Source organism: Centruroides sculpturatus, unplaced genomic scaffold (genome assembly GCF_000671375.1).
Source record: "Centruroides sculpturatus isolate CEXI.00-Female unplaced genomic scaffold, Cexi_2.0 scaffold309, whole genome shotgun sequence".
NCBI classification, from domain to species: Eukaryota; Metazoa; Arthropoda; class Arachnida; order Scorpiones; family Buthidae; genus Centruroides; species Centruroides sculpturatus.
The window spans coordinates 479,868-500,018 of record NW_019384521.1 but is presented as its reverse complement, the minus strand read 5'-3'; the positions used below and the strand labels follow the sequence as shown (position 1 = coordinate 500,018).

The window sequence follows — 20,151 nt, the reverse complement described above, 5'->3', positions numbered from 1 at the left end:
AAAAATATTATATGGAATTGAACGAAAATGAAAATTTGCTTGATAATTCAACTACGCTTGTTGGAGAACAATAAAAACACTACACTCAACAAGCCACCAATAAAACTCAACTGCCTAACCTATAACCAAAGTCTCCTTTTAATTTGTTTTTTAAAAAAAGCGCTTGACAAACTTGCCCCGCATGCCGAAGTTGTCCCGGTCTCCCCTATATTTACGTAACTCGTCTTTATATATTTTATAAATATTTAATTTCAGATATTTGATAAGAATATCATCTGATTGTTTTGCGTTAAAACAGAAGTTTTTCGACATTTCTTTCACATAATACAAGAAGGAAGAATCAAGATAAGTCTTTTCTATACCTTTTTTGTACCTTCAATATTTATGATAATTAACGAATTGAAATGTTATAGGTTCTTTTGAAAAATTTAATAATTACATAAGCTTAGATTGTTTTGTATTAGTATTATAATTTGACAAATCAATATGTTTTTTTTTTAATAATAACATCGCTCAAGTTCTTTTCTTGGGAAAGTCGGAAAGCAGGCCTACGTTTATAGAATCAATATATTCTCATACTATGAGAAATATCAATGAAACAATTAATATAAATCAACTCACTTGATATGTAATTGACTAGAAATGACTATGGATAACAAAATTATCTTCAAAAATCAGTAACAATTATCCCAATACTGTATACCATAATATAAACACATTGTATATGCAAGTTAAGTGTTTAAATATTGTATTCAATGTGCTAAGTCAGGGATTGGAGGAATGGTTTGAAGGAATATGGTAATAAAAGATTAAACACTGGATGGTTTTAATAGGACAAATGTAAGACGGACAAGGAGAACTCGGTTTCAAGATGTCAAAGATTGTGCTAGCATTCTTAAATACCAAGTAGCTAAAAGAAAAGCAAGTGATAGGAAAAGGAAATAAGGAAATCCGGAGACGAGTTTTTACTGAAAATATCCAACTGTATCAAATCATATGCAGATGACAAATCAAGAACAAAGAAAGACTTATCCAATGAACAAATCAACTTATCACGAAAGACATTTGCGACTTCTTGGGATTAATCTCTCTTGTCTGAAACCATATTATCTACTATTCATACGGTGAAAATTTTTCATTCACAAGTTTACCAAAAATGGAGAAAGCCGAAATAAGCCAATAATTCTGATATGTAAATTGCCCTTTATATATTATTTTAAAAATATACGGATAAATATTAGTTTTAAAGATAACTTTATTACATAAGACAACGGTTCTATTATGAGATTTAAAATTATTAAATATTATATAAAATATAAAATATTATATAAAATATTAAATATATTAAATATTTCGCAATATTATTTATAATTTCTGCTGTTATTCCAACATAACTGATAGTTTTAGCAATTGGTAGTTCAATAAATAACAACAAAAAGCTTTTCATGCATAACGTCAAGCATTACAAAAGTTCTACAAAAAATTTCATTTAAATCTATTTCTTTACCACTTGACTCCAATTCCGGTTTTTATAATTCTACTTATTTTACTTCTGAATATAATAATTTATAAATAAATGAGAAAAGTCTAAGGCTTTAAGATTTCCTGCATACATAAGCAGTCTGTCAACTGATATTCAGCCTAAGATCTACTGAAAGAAATTAATGAAGAGAATTTTAATGAAGTCCGGTGAATTCTGAAAATTATTAGGAATGATAAAATTATTACTGAAGAAGTAGAGAGGAGATATCACACCATTCAATGACTTCTCAGGACTGTTAAGAGCGCAAAAGAAAAAAAAAATTGCAGACCGTGTTCTAATACGGCAATATAACTTTAAACAATGGAGGGTTTTAATAAGAGAAATCTAAGAAGGGCAAGGATAACTTGGTTTTAAGTAGCTAAAAGAAAAGCAAGTGATAGGAAAAGCTGGCGATTTATGGTGATCAACCTTCGTAGCATGATGAAGAAACAAATCAGCAACTTGTCGATATTATTTATTATAATTATATATCTTAATATACAAATATTTATAATCTACAAATATGTTATGAATTATTTACATTTTTAAAGTAATTATTTATCCGTTGCTATATTTAATTTCAAATGACAAATTTATATTGAGAATCATTTTTCCCCAATAAGGACTTTAATATATTTTGATAAAATTTTTTTATTAAACGAAAAACAAGTAACACCAAAAATCTCCTTACGTAATTTTGACAAAAAGGTGCAAACAGCAATCACGTGATATGCATCCAATGGTGAATCAACCGAACCACACATGCAAATGTTCCTTCTAGAAAATGAAAAATAATCAATTTAATCTCGATTCACAAAACGGATAATCTCCCCGGATTTTTTGTGAATGATTTCAGTTTATTGATTAAATCGAATAGCAACGAATATCCAGTTTTATTCTCTGATTGCTATTCTGTCAAGCAATCAGAGTCAGTTTCTGGAAATCAAAAAACTACCACAAAATGGGTGTCGCCTTGACGTGGCTTTGTGGCTTAATGTGTGAAAATCTTATCGAAGTTTTGCAGATAATATTTTCNTAAATAATATCGACAAGTTGCTGATTTGTTTCTTCATCATGCTACGAAGGTTGATCACCATAAATCGCCAGCTTTTCCTATCACTTGCTTTTCTTTTAGCTACTTAAAACCAAGTTATCCTTGCCCTTCTTAGATTTCTCTTATTAAAACCCTCCATTGTTTAAAGTTATATTGCCGTATTAGAACACGGTCTGCAATTTTTTTTTTCTTTTGCGCTCTTAACAGTCCTGAGAAGTCATTGAATGGTGTGATATCTCCTCTCTACTTCTTCAGTAATAATTTTATCATTCCTAATAATTTTCAGAATTCACCGGACTTCATTAAAATTCTCTTCATTAATTTCTTTCAGTAGATCTTAGGCTGAATATCAGTTGACAGACTGCTTATGTATGCNAGTCATTGAATGGTGTGATATCTCCTCTCTACTTCTTCAGTAATAATTTTATCATTCCTAATAATTTTCAGAATTCACCGGACTTCATTAAAATTCTCTTCATTAATTTCTTTCAGTAGATCTTAGGCTGAATATCAGTTGACAGACTGCTTATGTATGCAGGAAATCTTAAAGCCTTAGACTTTTCTCATTTATTTATAAATTATTATATTCAGAAGTAAAATAAGTAGAATTATAAAAACCGGAATTGGAGTCAAGTGGTAAAGAAATAGATTTAAATGAAATTTTCTGTAGAACTTTTGTAATGCTTGACGTTATGCATGAAGAGCTTTTTGTTGTTATTTATTGAACTACCAATTGCTAAAACTATCAGTTATGTTGGAATAACAGCAGAAATTATAAATAATATTCACAAGCAAAATAAGTAGAATTATAAAAACCGGAATTGGAGTCAAGTGATAAAGAAATAGATTTAAATAGAATTTTCTGTAGAACTTTTGTAATGCTTGACGTTATGAATGAAGAACTTTTTGTTGTTATTTATTGAACTACCAATTGCTAAAGCTATTAGTTATGTTGGAATAACAGCAGAAATTATAAACAATATTGCAGAATATTTACTATTTTATATAATATTTCATAATAGAATCGTTGTCTTATGTAATAAACTTATTTTTAAAACTAATACATGTCCGTATATTTTCAAAATAATATATAAAGGGCAATTTACATATCAGAATTATTGGCTTATTTCGGTTTTTCCATTTTNTGGACTCAGGACACCTTCTAACGTCAATACATGCAGAAAATTCGAAAGTAATTTCTGTATGTATGGATATTAGTATCTGTGTATATGTGTGTGGGGGGAATGGTTTTGTTCACAGTGTTTGAACCTTAATAACTCCTGTGCTTTTTGTCGAAAATTTCTGAAATTTTGCACGTTGGTTCGCTTATTAGACGGACTGATGCGATTAAATTTTAGTGGTTACAGGTCGAGGGGTAAGGAGATAATAGGAGTCGTGTGTACCTCCGAGAAGGTAGGACTTTTTTTTATTTGTGATTTTAGGTCGGACTTAATGACGATTTACTCATTATTATCGTTTATAATTGTTTTTATAAAACTCACCCCTACCCTAAACACTAAGCTTTTTGTCGTTTTATAATAGTTAAAAATATAAAAAAGTTTTTAAAAATAAAATATGATAACAGATGACGCCACCAAAATTTTAATTGTTGACGGGAAAGTTGAGAAACTCGTTACTGCTTTATTAATTCATTTGATTACATAATATCGATGAAAACAGAATGCTTCGATAAAACATTGTAAATAGTTTAATTTATCACAGAAATAAAACATGAAAAAATAGAAAATTTTTAAATAAAATATTATACGAATTTTATTTATTTCTATATAATTACATATAACTATTTTCTTAATCATTTCTTTACATTAACCTGCAATAATTCTCCACGCATACAATATACTCAAAATACAATCCTCGGAAATAGCCAACAATACAGTTATTAGTTGCCAAAAGCACATTAACAACACGATTATATCGATCGACAAAAATTATTTAATAAGGATATCCGCTGCGTGCAATTATTGAGCAAAATAACTGGAGAATATGAATCAACCAAGTTAATCATTTATATAAACATAAATAAATTTATATTTCGTTCATTATATTTTCGTTTATCATATAAATTCTGCTATTAATATACGTTATTTATTTTCAAAACATATATAAGAACAATAAATAACATAATATTATATTTAGATCTCATACCGAAATCGATTAACTCACTCGCTCTTATATAATTTTAATTATCTGCGTTAAAAATTAAACGAAAGCAAAAATATGCAACGTTATGAAACGTTAAACAAATTCATTTGGAACTTTGACAATGAAATTAATCGTGACAAGACTTTGATCTAATATTATTATTGTAATTTTATATAAACTTCAATACAGATAATAACGTTAAAACATTATCATAAAACTCAGAGCATTAAATCTCTCGATTTATCTGTAGATAAGTTGTTGATGAACTCGATTAATTTTTAAACATTTTCTTAAAAAATTCTCATTTAACTAGAAATATTATTATATAAATTCTTATTAACAATATTGGATTATATCAGTTATTTCGTCTTTCATTATCACAGTTTCAGAAACCATTAGCATAAATTTTCTTTGTTTTCATAGCAGTGTTAACAGAGCCTTTATTGCATTTCACCTAAACACAGCGAATTATGACTCCATATAATTTTCCTCTTTACAGGTAATGATTAGCTACAATCTGTACGAAGGATATTATTAATTTACCGAAATTAATCAATTTTTTTCAAGGCAGACAAAACTAAAATTCCTTTGCATTTGGTAGTATCGTCTTCTCCGATGTCCTTGTTAAAGTACCAGTGTTTTATATCGAGATTGGCTTCTTCTAAAGCTTCCTTCACCAATTGCTCACTTACAGACAAATCGTAAAATTTAAGTTTTTCCGAGTCGTTGACGTAGATGCAGTAAGAACTGTCGATAATTACAATCATTATCAAAGCTCCGCCCGGAACGAGAAAATATTCTAATTTCTTAATAGCCGATTTATAAGCTTCGACGGTAGGACAGGAGCATTCTAAACAGTAAGAAGTAAAAACCACATCGAATTTTCCAACGTCTGAGGGATTCAGACCTAAATATTCTTTGAANGTAACATTCCAATAGACAATATGCAAAGCTTTTTTTTCAGTTTACAGCAGTATTTATTACACAAAATTTAAGTAAAGCTTAACATGCCGATCTTGCCCCGGTCTCCCTTGTATTAAATTTAATGCTTATGTGAAAAAATTAAATATTTTCAGAAATAAATAAATGCATGATAGATAAAAGATATACGGTGTCTTTAATGTATCGTGACATTAATGATGATAATACAGTATTCCTTTTCGTGTTTTATTTGACTTTTAAGTTAATATCGTCAAGTTTTCTGTCTAGAACAAGAAAATCTCGCTTATGTATCACAACATAATTTTAGTTTCTGTATCGATTACAACGTTTATTAAGATTATTACATTCTTTATTGAAAAAAATAAAAGGACGATCTCTTTCACTTACTTTATGTGTCTCATATTGCCTGTTGATGTTCAAATACGAAACACCACTTACAGATTCCAGAATGTAACTTCTGTATATATCAAATTCTTCATACAATATGTTAAAAGAAACAACAAGTCCCCTGGATTGATTTCCGTTAATGAAAATTCTCAATTTAGCATCGATCGAATTTATTTACGCAAATCATTTCGCTTTTTCTGCCGTCCACTGATTTTCCATTGCAATTCTCCGTAGTTTATTTCCAACATGTTCAACATCGAGTGATTTTGAATTTCTTTCCACGCTCTATGAAACATAAAAANATTTCTCTGTGAGTGTCCTGTTTTCTTCATGAAAATATTTGAAATATTTATTCAGTTTTAAAATTTGAGAATTTCAAATTTTATTGATTATGCTGTATTATAAAAATGGATTTAATTACATAAAGTTAAAAAGATCAAAAAGTGACCAATTTACATTATTATTGATGCATTAGTTGTTCATATCCTTTGTATTTTGCCAATGTTTAAGGCTAATTGTAATCTGTTTGATTAGGCAGATTCCAGGAAATAGCGTTAAGAATTTAATGCTTTTTCTACGGGAAAATCCGTTTCCAAAAATTGTCGAAAACTGCAGTAGATATAAACAAACACCTTGTTGCGTTAGAATCCTAATTGGTTTTATGTACCGGTAATTCAGTTTTCGAGATGTTTGGAAAAGATTTTTTTCGGTAGTAAAAAAATTATCCTATTATTTTCCTGGCTGTGTTGTATACATAACAAGGGGAGGTATCGGAATCGTGTCAAATTTGATCCGCCGAGATTTTTGCAAATCTTCACGTTTTGAGACTCCTGTATCTAAAAAAGTAAACAAAAAAATCGGCAAAAAAGTTCTGTGGATATATATGTATATATGTGTAGGTGTGTTGGCATCTATTTTTGCTTAATATCTCATGATGGCATGATGGGGTAAAGATTGAGTAATGGAATTTTGCAGGGAGGATTGTTTATTAGGGAGATTGATGCTATTAAATTTTGGTGATTAAAGGTCGTGGCGGTGGTAAGATAAAGGGAATTGTATTTATCTCCAGACTTAATGACGTTTGACTCGTTACTAACATTTATACTTTTTTATTGTTTTTTTTATAAAAGTCATCATCTATACCCTCAAAATTAAGCTATTTTCAATTTTATTGTAATTAAAAATATTAAAATAATTTTATAACAAAATCTCATAACAGATGGCTTCACACGCAATTTAATAAGTTATAATGAAAACTGCTTAGCTAAAAGATGTAAAGAAAATGTCTATACACAGAAGGCTCGGGTAGTACACAAGTGAAAAAAGGGTAACAATCTCTGTATTTGGACCATTCTAATAAGCATTTCGGCTATAAAACCCACAGTCTTCTTTAGTTAGATTCAGTTTAAAATAACGTTGTTAATTTTTTAAAAACCTGTAAACCAAAATAATCTAACTGATGAAGGCTGTGAGTGTTATAGCCGAAATGTATTTTAAAATGGTTTAGTTGTAAGGAAATTGTTACCTTTGACTGTAAATACAGATATATAATAAATGAGATAAATAGCCTCAATCTTATAATATAATGGAGATGGGTTGATAATAATAACAATAATAAGCGCAGAGCCCAAACAGTTAAAAGTTGAAATTTGGTACACATTTAGTGTACGCCATGAGAATGTACTGTACACTAAGAAGGGATTTTTCGAAATTTCCCGGCAGGGGAGAGGGAGATTACCCTGGTGAACTTGGCTTCTACTGTACTTTTTTAAATTCAGTTTTTTGCTTTTTTGTGAGAAATCGAACATATTTTTAGGCTCATCTAAAAATTTTCTAATTAGCCTCGGAATAGGAGAGACCTAATTCTTGCACCCGGTGAAAACGGGTAAGATCGGCTATAATCTAATAAATTTAATTTCGCTATCGTTACTTTTGCCCGAGCAACGCCGGGCTCATCTGCTAATGTGTGATAAAGCCATTAAATACAATACACTATAATAGTATAGGATCAAATAATTTACAAAACCTTGTTTAAAAAACAAAAATTTAACCTACAGATAAACAATGCAGTCAATAATATAAAAGTCTAATTACTTATATTACAGTTTAGCACAATTTACAGATTATTTATTTATTTTTTAATTACAAGGTTGTACCTGAATTATTCAATTAATTATTCAAAGTCGAACTTACCGTTCTCAAATATCCTGTAAAGTACGAACGCAATAAACTCTTCTTCTTCAATTTCTTCCTGAAGCAGATGCTTTATATAGAAAAGAGGAAAGTCTTTTCTATGATACTCTTTCGAGAGTTTATATGTAGAATTTTCATCCACACAGCAGGGATTTTCCATGTTCAATTAACTTCGAAGACATAGAAATATTCAATTATTAATCACTAAAATTTCTAACATAAAAATATTTTAAATATTATTTGTATTAAAAATCTTTTTACTGTACTTACCTTCTAGATTTGTATCGTTTTACCAAGAAGAGTATGACATTTCGATGGAAGAGNATATATATTATAAAGGTAAGTGTACAATGTGCGTGCCGCTAAAACTCAAAAACGAGTCCCGGTACGATCAAGGGAGTTATATGGTGTGGTAGCCCTCTATCTCCCAGTCATGAAGAAGGTTCCCGTTTTCACCTGAAGGGCGTGCTGTTGAAGATATAAGGGCTGGAAGTTTCGCCCTCTAGAAATTTCTAGAACAGTCCAGAACATTCCAGAGTATTCGAGAGCATTCCACAACATTCTAGAATGTTTCGGGATGTTCCAGAACATCCCGAAACATCCCAGATCATTGTGGAACATTCCAGAACACTCTCGAATGTTGTGGAATGTTCTGGAACATTGTGGACCATTCGAAACCCTTTTTTATGGGTGGGACTACCCATTGGTGGGGGTATATAAAGCAAGATCCGTTGTGGGTTCGAACGTCGGTTTCTTATCAGTGACGAAGGGAAGAACCGAAAAAGAAGTGAAAATTCCAAAGTAGTGCAGTGAGTGAATAAAAACAAACAGTGAAGTGTGAGTAGTCAAAGTGATACAGTGACTGAATATAAATCGAAAATAAAGTGTGAAAACTGTGTAAAGTGTACTGACAAAGTGTATTTGTTAATAAAAAGTTCATTTGATTTATATTTTATACAATGCCCAAACTTATAAGAGGAGGAGCTCTTGCCAGTTCTGAAGCAAAACGGCGAAAACAAAAAGAACAGCGAAAAAACGAAACAGTCGAAGAGCGCGAGGCATTCTCGTTCCCAACGAACGAGAATGAGCACCGTGAGAAGCAGAGAAACCGAAGAACAACGAAATGAACGAATTGAAGAATCAAGAATTGCGACATAATCTTATAATAAAAGACTGCGAACGCAACTCACCCATGCAAATATCACCCTACGAAAAGCGCGGACAAGGACAAGCAAACAGTACAACCTAACAAATGAAGCATTCCACTACGACCCGACGAAAGAATATAACAAACACAAACACGTCGTAATCGGAAAAATGGATAACATCTGCCAATTTTGCAACGCGAAAAAATTCAGTGGAGAAACACCAGGATTTTGTTGCATAAATGGAAAAATTCGATTACCACAACTGTACCCCGGATAACAAAATGAAAAATGTTGTTTATAAACAAGTATTGTAAATAGTAAGAATATGTTTTCAATAAAATATTTTTACCTCTTATATTTTAAAGTTTATTTTTTTATTCCAACTACCCCACAATCTCATATCAACCCCCTGAGCGAAGCCGGGTACCCCAGCTAGTAATTAATAATTTTAAGCAATTTATCAAAGTTCGAAATTCTGTATTTAGTTTTTCACAAAAACATTTAAATATGTACAGTTCAAGAAATAATAATCGAAAATTCCTGTTAATCTCTACATCACACGACTTACTCGATTTATAATTAGAACAATTTCTTTATATCGAAAGTATTCGAGTCACCTAGATACACACGTTTACTTGCACATAAAGTTTCGTTTTACGTGCTTTTGCTTTATATTTAGTTAAGTATATGATACATTTTGTGCTAAAAAAATATATTTATAAACTAATATATTCAACCGAGAACATCTCAATATGAAACTCAACAGTGTTACTTGAACTTTAATCTTTTGCATAGAGTTTGATTGTAAATCTTTCTTTATAACAACGCAATATTTGATAAATTAGTTGTTTGTGTACGACGTCATAAAAGTATTAAAACGATAGTGAAAGTTGGCTAGTGCTTAAATTTAATTTCGACCAATAGCGCTATTTCGAGTGATGTCATTTTTTCAGCAGGATGTAAACAAATTCTGTAATAAATAGAGCTACTCTTCCATCGAAATGTCATACTCTTCTTGGTAAAACGATACAAATCTAGAAGGTAAGTACAGTAAAAAGATTTTTAATACAAATAATATTTAAAATATTTTTATGTTAGAAATTTTAATGATTAATAATTGAATATTTCTATGTCTTCGAAGTTAATTGAACATGGAAAATCCCTGCTGTGTGGATGAAAATTCTACATATAAACTCTCGAAAGAGTATCATAGAAAAGACTATCCTCTTTTCTATATAAAGCATATGCTTCAGGAAGAAATTGAAGAAGAAGAGTTTATCGCGTTCGTACTTTACAGGATATTTGAGAACGGTAAGTTCGACCTTGAATAATTAAGGTGCAACTAAATTCAGGTGCAACTTTGTAATTAAAAAATAAATAAATAATGTGTAAATTGTGCTAAACTGTAATATATAAGTAATTAGACTTTCAAATTATTGACTGCATTGTTTATCTGTAGGTTAATTTTCTCATTTTTAAAACAGGGTTATGCAATTTATTTGATCTTATACTATTATTGTTGGGTCGTTATTGTACGTTTGATTGTATAAAGAAATCAATTCAAATCATAAATATTATGAATAATTTTATGTTAAACTATTACGGAATGCGTTTTACAGGCAATAAGGCAGAAGATAAATATTTTAGGTAGTCATTTAATTTCAAATATTAAATTAAAAATTTGTAGTATGTTATATCATAGAAGCTATAAATATTTTTCAAATCAGTAAATGAAGTTAGTCAATATTTGACATACCGTTTTTTATGTTATCTGATTTAATTAGAATATTTCAATTTTTCATAATTTTTTTTAGTTTATTAATTATTTACTTACTATTAATTTACACAACAACCATGAAATATTTCATTTAATAATTTTTAAATCTGTGCTAATTTTTATAGAATATTCTCAAATCTGTATAATAGAAGAGAAGAGAAATTTATACATCTGCAATATGTATAAATTATAATGCAGGAGAAACATTTATTTTGCAAATTCCCGTAAACAAGCACAAAAAATTCGAAATTAATTTTTATACTAATTATTATTGTGTAGCATTATTTTATTTATTTATATTAGAATTTAAAAAAAGTCTTAATGAAATGGATCTATCTAACCAATGGGATAAGGCAACACGTAATCTGCTTAAAGAGAGATTCTCCTAGGAGGACTTCTTTGAGAAACTGGACAGTATTCGGGTGTTAGACATTTTAAGAATACTCAGAAAACTCCACGTGGCCAGCCCATTGAACAGCGCACACACAGTGCCACTGACAAACGAACTAGCCACGTGGAGTTTTCCGGGTTCAGTGGTGTAATCCATTTGGACACTGATGAGCATTCTTAATAAAATATTTCAAAATATTTTTCTCAGACCTACTTTTATTATAAATAACTGAAAAATTTTCAGTTCTGTATAATAAAATAAGTAAAATCATAATATAGATACTATAATAAAACAGTGGATTAGGTAAAATTATGTATAATTTACTGTAATATTTATTTAAATTATGTTAAGTTTATCCTTATTGTAACCTCTTTTGTCATGCACACGATCTCCAGTACAAGGTGTTAAAAATCCAACAGAGTTACATAACTTTCCCGGCTACTATGAGCTCTTATTTAGAAAATAATTTTTATAATTTTAATTGAATACAACAAATGGTATTCAAACATTTTAACAGTGCGATCCCAAGGTAATTTTCCGATACTCCATTTGGGGTCGCGACCCATAGATTGAATACCACTGGAATACAATACAACTTATTAAATTGTGTGTGAAGCCATCTGTTATGAGATTTTATTATAAAAAGTTTTTTATATTTTTAATTACTATAAAATTGAAAAGTGCTTAATTTTGAGGCTATAGATGACTTTTATAAAAAAAAATAATAAAGTATAAATGTTAATAACTCATTAAGTCTGAACCCACTGGAGATACATTCAATTCCTCTTATCCCCATCCCATGAACTTTAACCATCAAAATTTAATAGCTTCAATCTCTCTAATAAACAAACCTCCCTGCAAAATTTACACCATCATGAGATATTAACCAAAAATACACTCCAACACACCTACACATACATACATATTCACAGAACTTTTTTGCCGATTTTTTTGTTTTTTGTTCACTTTTTTAAATACAGGAGTCTCAAAACGTGCAGATTTGCAAAAATCTCGGAGGATCAAGTTTGACACTATTCCAATACTTCCCCTTGTTATGTATACATCACAGCCGGGAAAATAATAGGCTAATTTTTTTTTACTACCGAAAAAATCTTTTCCAAACATGGTGTTTGTTTCTATCTACAGCAGTTTTCGACAATTTTTGGAAACGAATTTTCCCGTAGAAAAGCATTAGATTCTTAACGCCATTTCCTGGAATCTGACTAATCAAACAGATTACAATTACCCTTAAACATTGGCAAAATACAAAGGATATGAACAACTAATGCATCAATAATAATGTAAATTGGCCATCTTATACAGCTTTGTTCGGTAGACTATCATATAAGCTGTATATGATAGTCTACCGAACTGATTGGATCGGATTAAAGAGACAAATTCACAACGAAATAGCAGCTACCATAAGTGATATTTTGTAAATTGGCCACTTTTAAATCTTTTTAACTTTATGTAATTAAATCCATTTTTATAATACAGCATAATCAATAAAATTTGAAATTCTCAAATTTTAAAACTGAATAAATATTTCAAATATTTTCATGAAGAAAACAGGACACTCACAGAGAAATTTCTAAATATTTTGTCTCTTAAAATTCACAATAATTATTCTTTTCTTTGATATAGAAAGTATTAAAGGCAAGAGATTACTGGACGTTGGATCCGGTCCTACAGTTCACCGGATTGCCTCTGCCACCAAAGTATTTTCGGAAATTATTCTTTCTGAATATGCCGAAGCTAATCGTCAAGAATTACAAAAATGGCTGAATAACGATCCAAATGCCCTCGATTGGTCCGCTTTCATCGCAATGACTGCGAGACTAGAAAAATATGGGTAAATCCAATTTTCTTGTTTTTCTAATATAAGTCTGGTCGAATAAGATCGATTACGGGAAATTTCAATTTTAAATCATTATTTTTGTTATTCATTTTTAACAGAAACACGGAAAAAGGCATTAAAACGATCGAATCGAGAATAAGACAAAGAGTTAAAAGTGTGTTGCCCTGCGATGTCTTCAAAGAATATTTAGGTCTGAATCCCTCAGACGTTGGAAAATTCGATGTGGTTTTTACTTCTTACTGTTTAGAATGCTCCTGTCCTACCGTCGAAGCTTATAAATCGGCTATTAAGAAATTAGAATATTTTCTCGTTCCGGGCGGAGCTTTGATAATGATTGTAATTATCGACAGTTCTTACTGCATCTACGTCAACGACTCGGAAAAACTTAAATTTTACGATTTGTCTGTAAGTGAGCAATTGGTGAAGGAAGCTTTAGAAGAAGCCAATCTCGATATAAAACACTGGTACTTTAACAAGGACATCGGAGAAGACGATACTACCAAATGCAAAGGAATTTTAGTTTTGTCTGCCTTGAAAAAAATTGATTAATTTCGGTAAATTAATAATATCCTTCGTACAGATTNTCCATTTTTGGTAAATTTGTGAATAAAAATTTACACCGTTTGAATAGTAGATAATATGGTTTCAGACAAGAGAGATTAATGAAGTCGCAAATGTCTTTCGTGATAAGTTGATTTGTTCATTGGATAAGTCTTAACAAGGACATCGGAGAAGACGATACTACCAAATGCAAAGGAATTTTAGTTTTGTCTGCCTTGAAAAAAATTGATTAATTTCGGGAAATTAATAATATCCTTCGTACAAATTGCAGCTAATTACCTGTAAAGAGGAAAATTATATGGAGTCATAATTGGCTGTCTTTAGGTGAAGTGCAATAAAGGCTCTGTTAACACTGCTATGAAAACAAAGAAGATTTATGCTAATGGTTTCTGAAACTGTGATAATGAAAGACGAAATAACTGATATAATCCAATATTGCTAATAAGAATTTATATAATAATATTTCTAGTTAAATGAGAATTTTTTAAGAAAATGTTTAAAAATTAATCGAGTTCATCAACAACTTATTTACAGATAAATCGAGAGATTTAATGCTCTGAGTTTTATGATAATGTTTTAACGTTATTATCTGTATTGAAGTTTATATAAAATTACAATAATAATATTAGATCAAAGTCTTGTCACGATTAATTTCATTGTCAAAGTTCCAAATGAATTTGTTTAACGTTTCATAACGTTGCATATTTTTGCTTTCGTTTAATTTTTAACGCAGATAATTAAAATTATATAAGAGCGAGTGAGTTAATCGATTTCGGTATGAGATCTAAATATAATATTATGTTATTTATTGTTCTTATATATGTTTTGAAAATAAATAACGTATATTAATAGCAGAATTTATATGATAAACGAAAATATAATGAACGAAATATAAATTTATTTATGTTTATATAAATGATTAACTTGGTTGATTCATATTCTCCAGTTATTTTGCTCAATAATTGCACGCAGCGGATATCCTTATTAAATAATTTTTGTCGATATAATCGTGTTGTTAATGTGCTTTTGGCAACTAATAACTGTATTGTTGGCTATTTCCGAGGATTGTATTTTGAGTATATTGTATGCGTGGAGAATTATTGCAGGTTAATGTAAAGAAATGATTAAGAAAATAGTTATATGTAATTATATAGAAATAAATAAAATTCGTATAATATTTTATTTAAAAATTTTCTATTTTTTCATGTTTTATTTCTGTGATAAATTAAACTATTTACAATGTTTTATCGAAGCATTCTGTTTTCATCGATATTATGTAATCAAATGAATTAATAAAGCAGTAACGAGTTTCTCAACTTTCCCGTCAACAATTAAAATTTTGGTGGCGTCATCTGTTATCATATTTTATTTTTAAAAACTTTTTTATATTTTTAACTATTATAAAACGACAAAAAGCTTAGTGTTTAGGGTAGGGGTGAGTTTTATAAAAACAATTATAAACGATAATAATGAGTAAATCGTCATTAAGTCCGACCTAAAATCACAAATAAAAAAAAGTCCTACCTTCTCGGAGGTACACACGACTCCTATTATCTCCTTACCCCTCGACCTGTAACCACTAAAATTTAATCGCATCAGTCCGTCTAATAAGCGAACCAACGTGCAAAATTTCAGAAATTTTCGACAAAAAGCACAGGAGTTATTAAGGTTCAAACACTGTGAACAAAACCATTCCCCCCACACACATATACACAGATACTAATATCCATACATACAGAAATTACTTTCGAATTTTCTGCATGTATTGACGTTAGAAGGTGTCCTGAGTCCAAAAATGAAAACATGTCGGGCGGAGGTCATTTTTTTCATCGATCGCCATACTTTCCCTATGTTTTACGGTATATTAAACACGTTTAGTTGTTTTGGTATGATTTTTAAGAACAACAGTTATTTAAAATACTTTTGAAATTTCTGTCGGGTGTTCTTAGTCTGTGGAAAATATTATCTGCAAAACTTCGATAAGATTTTCACACATTAAGCCACAAAGCCACGTCAAGGCGACACCCATTTTGTGGTAGTTTTTTGATTTCCAGAAACTGACTCTGATTGCTTGACAGAATAGCAATCAGAGAATAAAACTGGATATTCGTTGCTATTCGATTTAATCAATAAACTGAAATCATTCACAAAAAATCCGGGGAGATTATCCGTTTTGTGAATCGAGATTAAATTGATTATTTTTCATTTTCTAGAAGGAACATTTGCATGTGTGGTTCGGTTGATTCACCATTGGATGCATATCACGTGATTGCTGTTTGCACCTTTTTGTCAAAATTACGTAAGGAGATTTTTGGTGTTACTTGTTTTTCGTTTAATAAAAAAATTTTATCAAAATATATTAAAGTCCTTATTGGGGAAAAATGATTCTCAATATAAATTTGTCATTTGAAATTAAATATAGCAACGGATAAATAATTACTTTAAAAATGTAAATAATTCATAACATATTTGTAGATTATAAATATTTGTATATTAAGATATATAATTATAATAAATAATATCGACAAGTTGCTGATTTGTTTCTTCATCATGCTACGAAGGTTGATCACCATAAATCGCCAGCTTTTCCTATCACTTGCTTTTCTTTTAGCTACTTGGTATTTAAGAATGCTAGCACAATCTTTGACATGTTAAAACCAAGTTATCCTTGCCCTTCTTAGATTTCTCTTATTAAAACCCTCCATTGTTTAAAGTTTTATTGCCGTATTAGAACATGGTCTGCAATTTTTTTTTCTTTAGCGCTCTTAACAGTCCTGAGAAGTCATTGAATAGTGTGATATCTCCTCTCTACTTCTTCAGTAATAATTTTATCATTCCTAATAATTTTCAGAATTCACCGGACTTCATTGAAATTCCCTTCATCAATTTCTTTCAGTAGATCTCAGGCTGAATATCAGTTGACAGACTGATAATGTATGCAGGAAATCTTAAAGCCTTAGGCTTTTCTCATTTATTTATAAATTATTATTCACAAGCAAAATAAGTAGAATTATAAAAACCGGAATTGGAGTCAAGTGATAAAGAAATAGATTTAAATAGAATTTTCTGTAGAACTTTTGTAATGCTTGACGTTATGAATGAAGAACTTTTTGTTGTTATTTATTGAACTACCAATTGCTAAAGCTATTAGTTATGTTGGAATAACAGCAGAAATTATAAACAATATTGCAGAATATTTACTATTTTATATAATATTTCATAATAGAATCGTTGTCTTATGTAATAAACTTATTTTTAAAACTAATACATGTCCGTATATTTTCAAAATAATATATAAAGGGCAATTTACATATCAGAATTATTGGCTTATTTCGGTTTTTCCATTTTTGGTAAATTTGTGAATAAAAATTTACACCGTTTGAATAGTAGATAATATGGTTTCAGACAAGAGAGATTAATGAAGTCGCAAATGTCTTTCGTGATAAGTTGATTTGTTCATTGGATAAGTCTTTCTTTGTTCTTGGATTGACATCAGCATATGATTTGGTACATTTGGATATTTTCAGTAAAACCTCGTCTCCGGATTTCCTTATTCCCTTTTCTCAATCCCTGACTTAGCACATTGAATACAATTTTTAAACACTTGTAAATACAATGTGTTTACATTATGGTATACAGTATTGGGATAATTGTTACAGATTTTGGGAGATACGAGGGCTGTTCAAAAAGTATCGGACCTTCGGTCGGCAAAAATACATTTATTGATTTTGAGGTACAANATATATAATATATGATTTAAAAGAAATATTATAATAATATATTGCAGCCATCCCGTAATGAATGGGGAGAAAAATAAACGTTTGGTGCATCCTTACGTCATCAAAGACTTGCTCCCCTATGTCAGATACAAACGAATTCCTCCCCATAAACTATAATACTTAAATGGTTCTTTCGATAATTGCTTACTTAACCTGGAAGGATTCAAGGTTAAATAAGCAATTTATAAATTTAATTCAAAACTAATTGGTAAAATAATCGTTAATTTAAATAATGAAGATGTTTCAAGTGGGAAATTTGTTCCATTTTAATCACATAAATAAAAAAAACAAGTGATACTTACCTTCTCGACACATTCCGATTCAAAATAGCATCGAAATACAATGAATAAAAGTCGGAATTTCTGGATAAATTTTATTATTCAATAATAGAAAAAGAACAATTGGAAGTAATTGTTAGATAAATATGACGTATGGGTAAATGTATCGCGCGTTACATCGAAAGCATTAAATTGTTACTACAAATGTCCGATGTTATGTATAATTTTTTAAACATTTTCCAGCTGATCGTAAATATTAATTCAAAAAATGATATCGATGTCAAATAATTAGCATCGCACAGCACAACATTATCTGATACTGAAAAGGTCATTTTCCTATGTTTATTATATTTAAAAAGATTTTGATATCCAAATTTAATTATTTTAATTGTTATTAATATTTTTAACGTTTTAACCTGATTTTTAACCCCTCTGTTTAGTCATGCTAATTTATTCGATAAATTAATTTAAAATCTTCAATTTGAAGAAAAATTCCAAAAATATGCAATTGCATTTCATTATAAAGATGTAAAATATTAACAATCTCGAATTTTATGAATAGTTTTAACGCCTGGTTACTTATTACACTTAATGTTAAGAAAGTGACATGATAAAAATACCTTCAGCAATTCTTTGTTCGGCCGTGTATATTCGGCACTTTCTCTGCACTAGACACCAAACATCCTGCTAACAAATTCATTGAAATCTCGCCTTCATTAATTTCCAACATCTGAACGAACGTTTTCCAACAACGTAATGCGAACAATAAAGCTCAACAATGTTGTTCTTTGTTAAGTTTGATGAATTGTTTAATAATTTTTTGACGGAAATGCACTTTAACACGTAATAACACAGAGCCTACAACTGGTAGAATAACAAACCTTATAAATTATATAATATGGAGTAAATTTTATAAACCCTCGAAATTTGTAATTTATTTTATTTAATTTTACATTCATCAGAATTTGAAGTAACGATTGCCACACGATTGATCTCGCCAGATGAATCTGACAATTTAACGATTTGTCTGATTCATATGGCGAGATCTGCAAAATTGATGATAAAACGCAACGAACGTGCGATTGATTACGGTGGTAGTCTAACGTTTGGGGTCACGGGTTCGACTCTGGACGAAGCCGACGAATCCTAGGAACTTTTCGGGGTTGGTCAGTCCTAATATGCCGGGCATCATTCCTTATCATCAGGCTGCCTCATTGCGGGTCTAATCAAACTCATAATGAGAATATCAGAAATATTTTGGGGTTGGTCCCTAGCGATTTAATAACTTCTTCTTGTTTCTAGAAACTTTAATTTATTTTATCGAATGTTTTTAAGTTTTATTTTTCTTACATCTGTTTATATTGTAGTTGCTAATAAATATTTCAGAGTGGCCTCATACTGTAATGCGTGTCTTAATAAGCATAAATTATATATGCTTCACTCGCTATGTGAAAGCAGCCATCTTGGTCAATTACAAGTATTCGAAGGCATCGTAAATGAATTCTGTGTTTTTTTTAAAGCTGTTTCTACCTCCTAACAGGGCCTCTTTTAGCAAGCCTGTTATGGATTCGGCCAAGCCCGCAATGGGGCGGCCGGATGGTGAGGAACGGGGTACGACATATCCAGACAGATTATCTCCAGAAAAATTCCTGGCGATATTTCGACTCGTCCGGATTCGATACCATGTCCCCCAGAACAGAAAACTCAAATCATTTGCCAAACAGAACAAAAAAACTCAATGTTTGTCGTTGCAATTGATTGTTCTTATTGGAATTTTCAATACAAATCTCTCATTTAAAATCAAAGATAGCAACGAATATAAGACTACTTCGAAAACGTAAGTAATTCATAATAACATATTTGTATATTAATTTAAAATACAGTATGTAATCATAAAATACATACTACATAAGTATAATATATAAATATATTTACAGTAATTTCTAATTAAATTCATATATAATTTCTAATCATGATAACCAGGTCGATGTATGGCACATCAAGTTGCTAGTTTACAGTCGACCCCCCTATAACACTGTTGATAATTCCGTTTTATATGAATTCCATGTTGTATGTGAGCCATTCACAGCCCAGCACA

General features: G+C 30.0%; 1 protein-coding gene and 1 long non-coding RNA gene across 2 annotated transcripts; one reads left to right on the top strand and one right to left on the bottom strand.

Moving 5' to 3' along the window:
- Nucleotides 1–8,261: 8,261 nt before the first annotated feature.
- Nucleotides 8,262–8,584, bottom strand: LOC111622753. Its single transcript, XR_002756332.1, has 2 exons — nt 8,532–8,584; nt 8,262–8,431 (listed from the first exon to the last, which is right to left on the bottom strand). It is a non-coding gene; the product is annotated as an uncharacterized LOC111622753 (long non-coding RNA).
- A 1,765-nt stretch (nt 8,585–10,349) lies between these two features.
- Nucleotides 10,350–15,189, top strand: LOC111622752 (nicotinamide N-methyltransferase-like). The gene is made up of 5 exons (XM_023365177.1): nt 10,350–10,450; nt 10,551–10,720; nt 13,222–13,429; nt 13,534–13,915; nt 14,161–15,189. The coding sequence occupies exons 2-5, from the start codon at nt 10,561–10,563 to the stop codon at nt 14,227–14,229; spliced, it is 819 nt and encodes a 272-aa protein (XP_023220945.1). The 5' UTR covers nt 10,350–10,450; nt 10,551–10,560; the 3' UTR covers nt 14,230–15,189.
- Nucleotides 15,190–20,151: the final 4,962 nt, after the last annotated feature.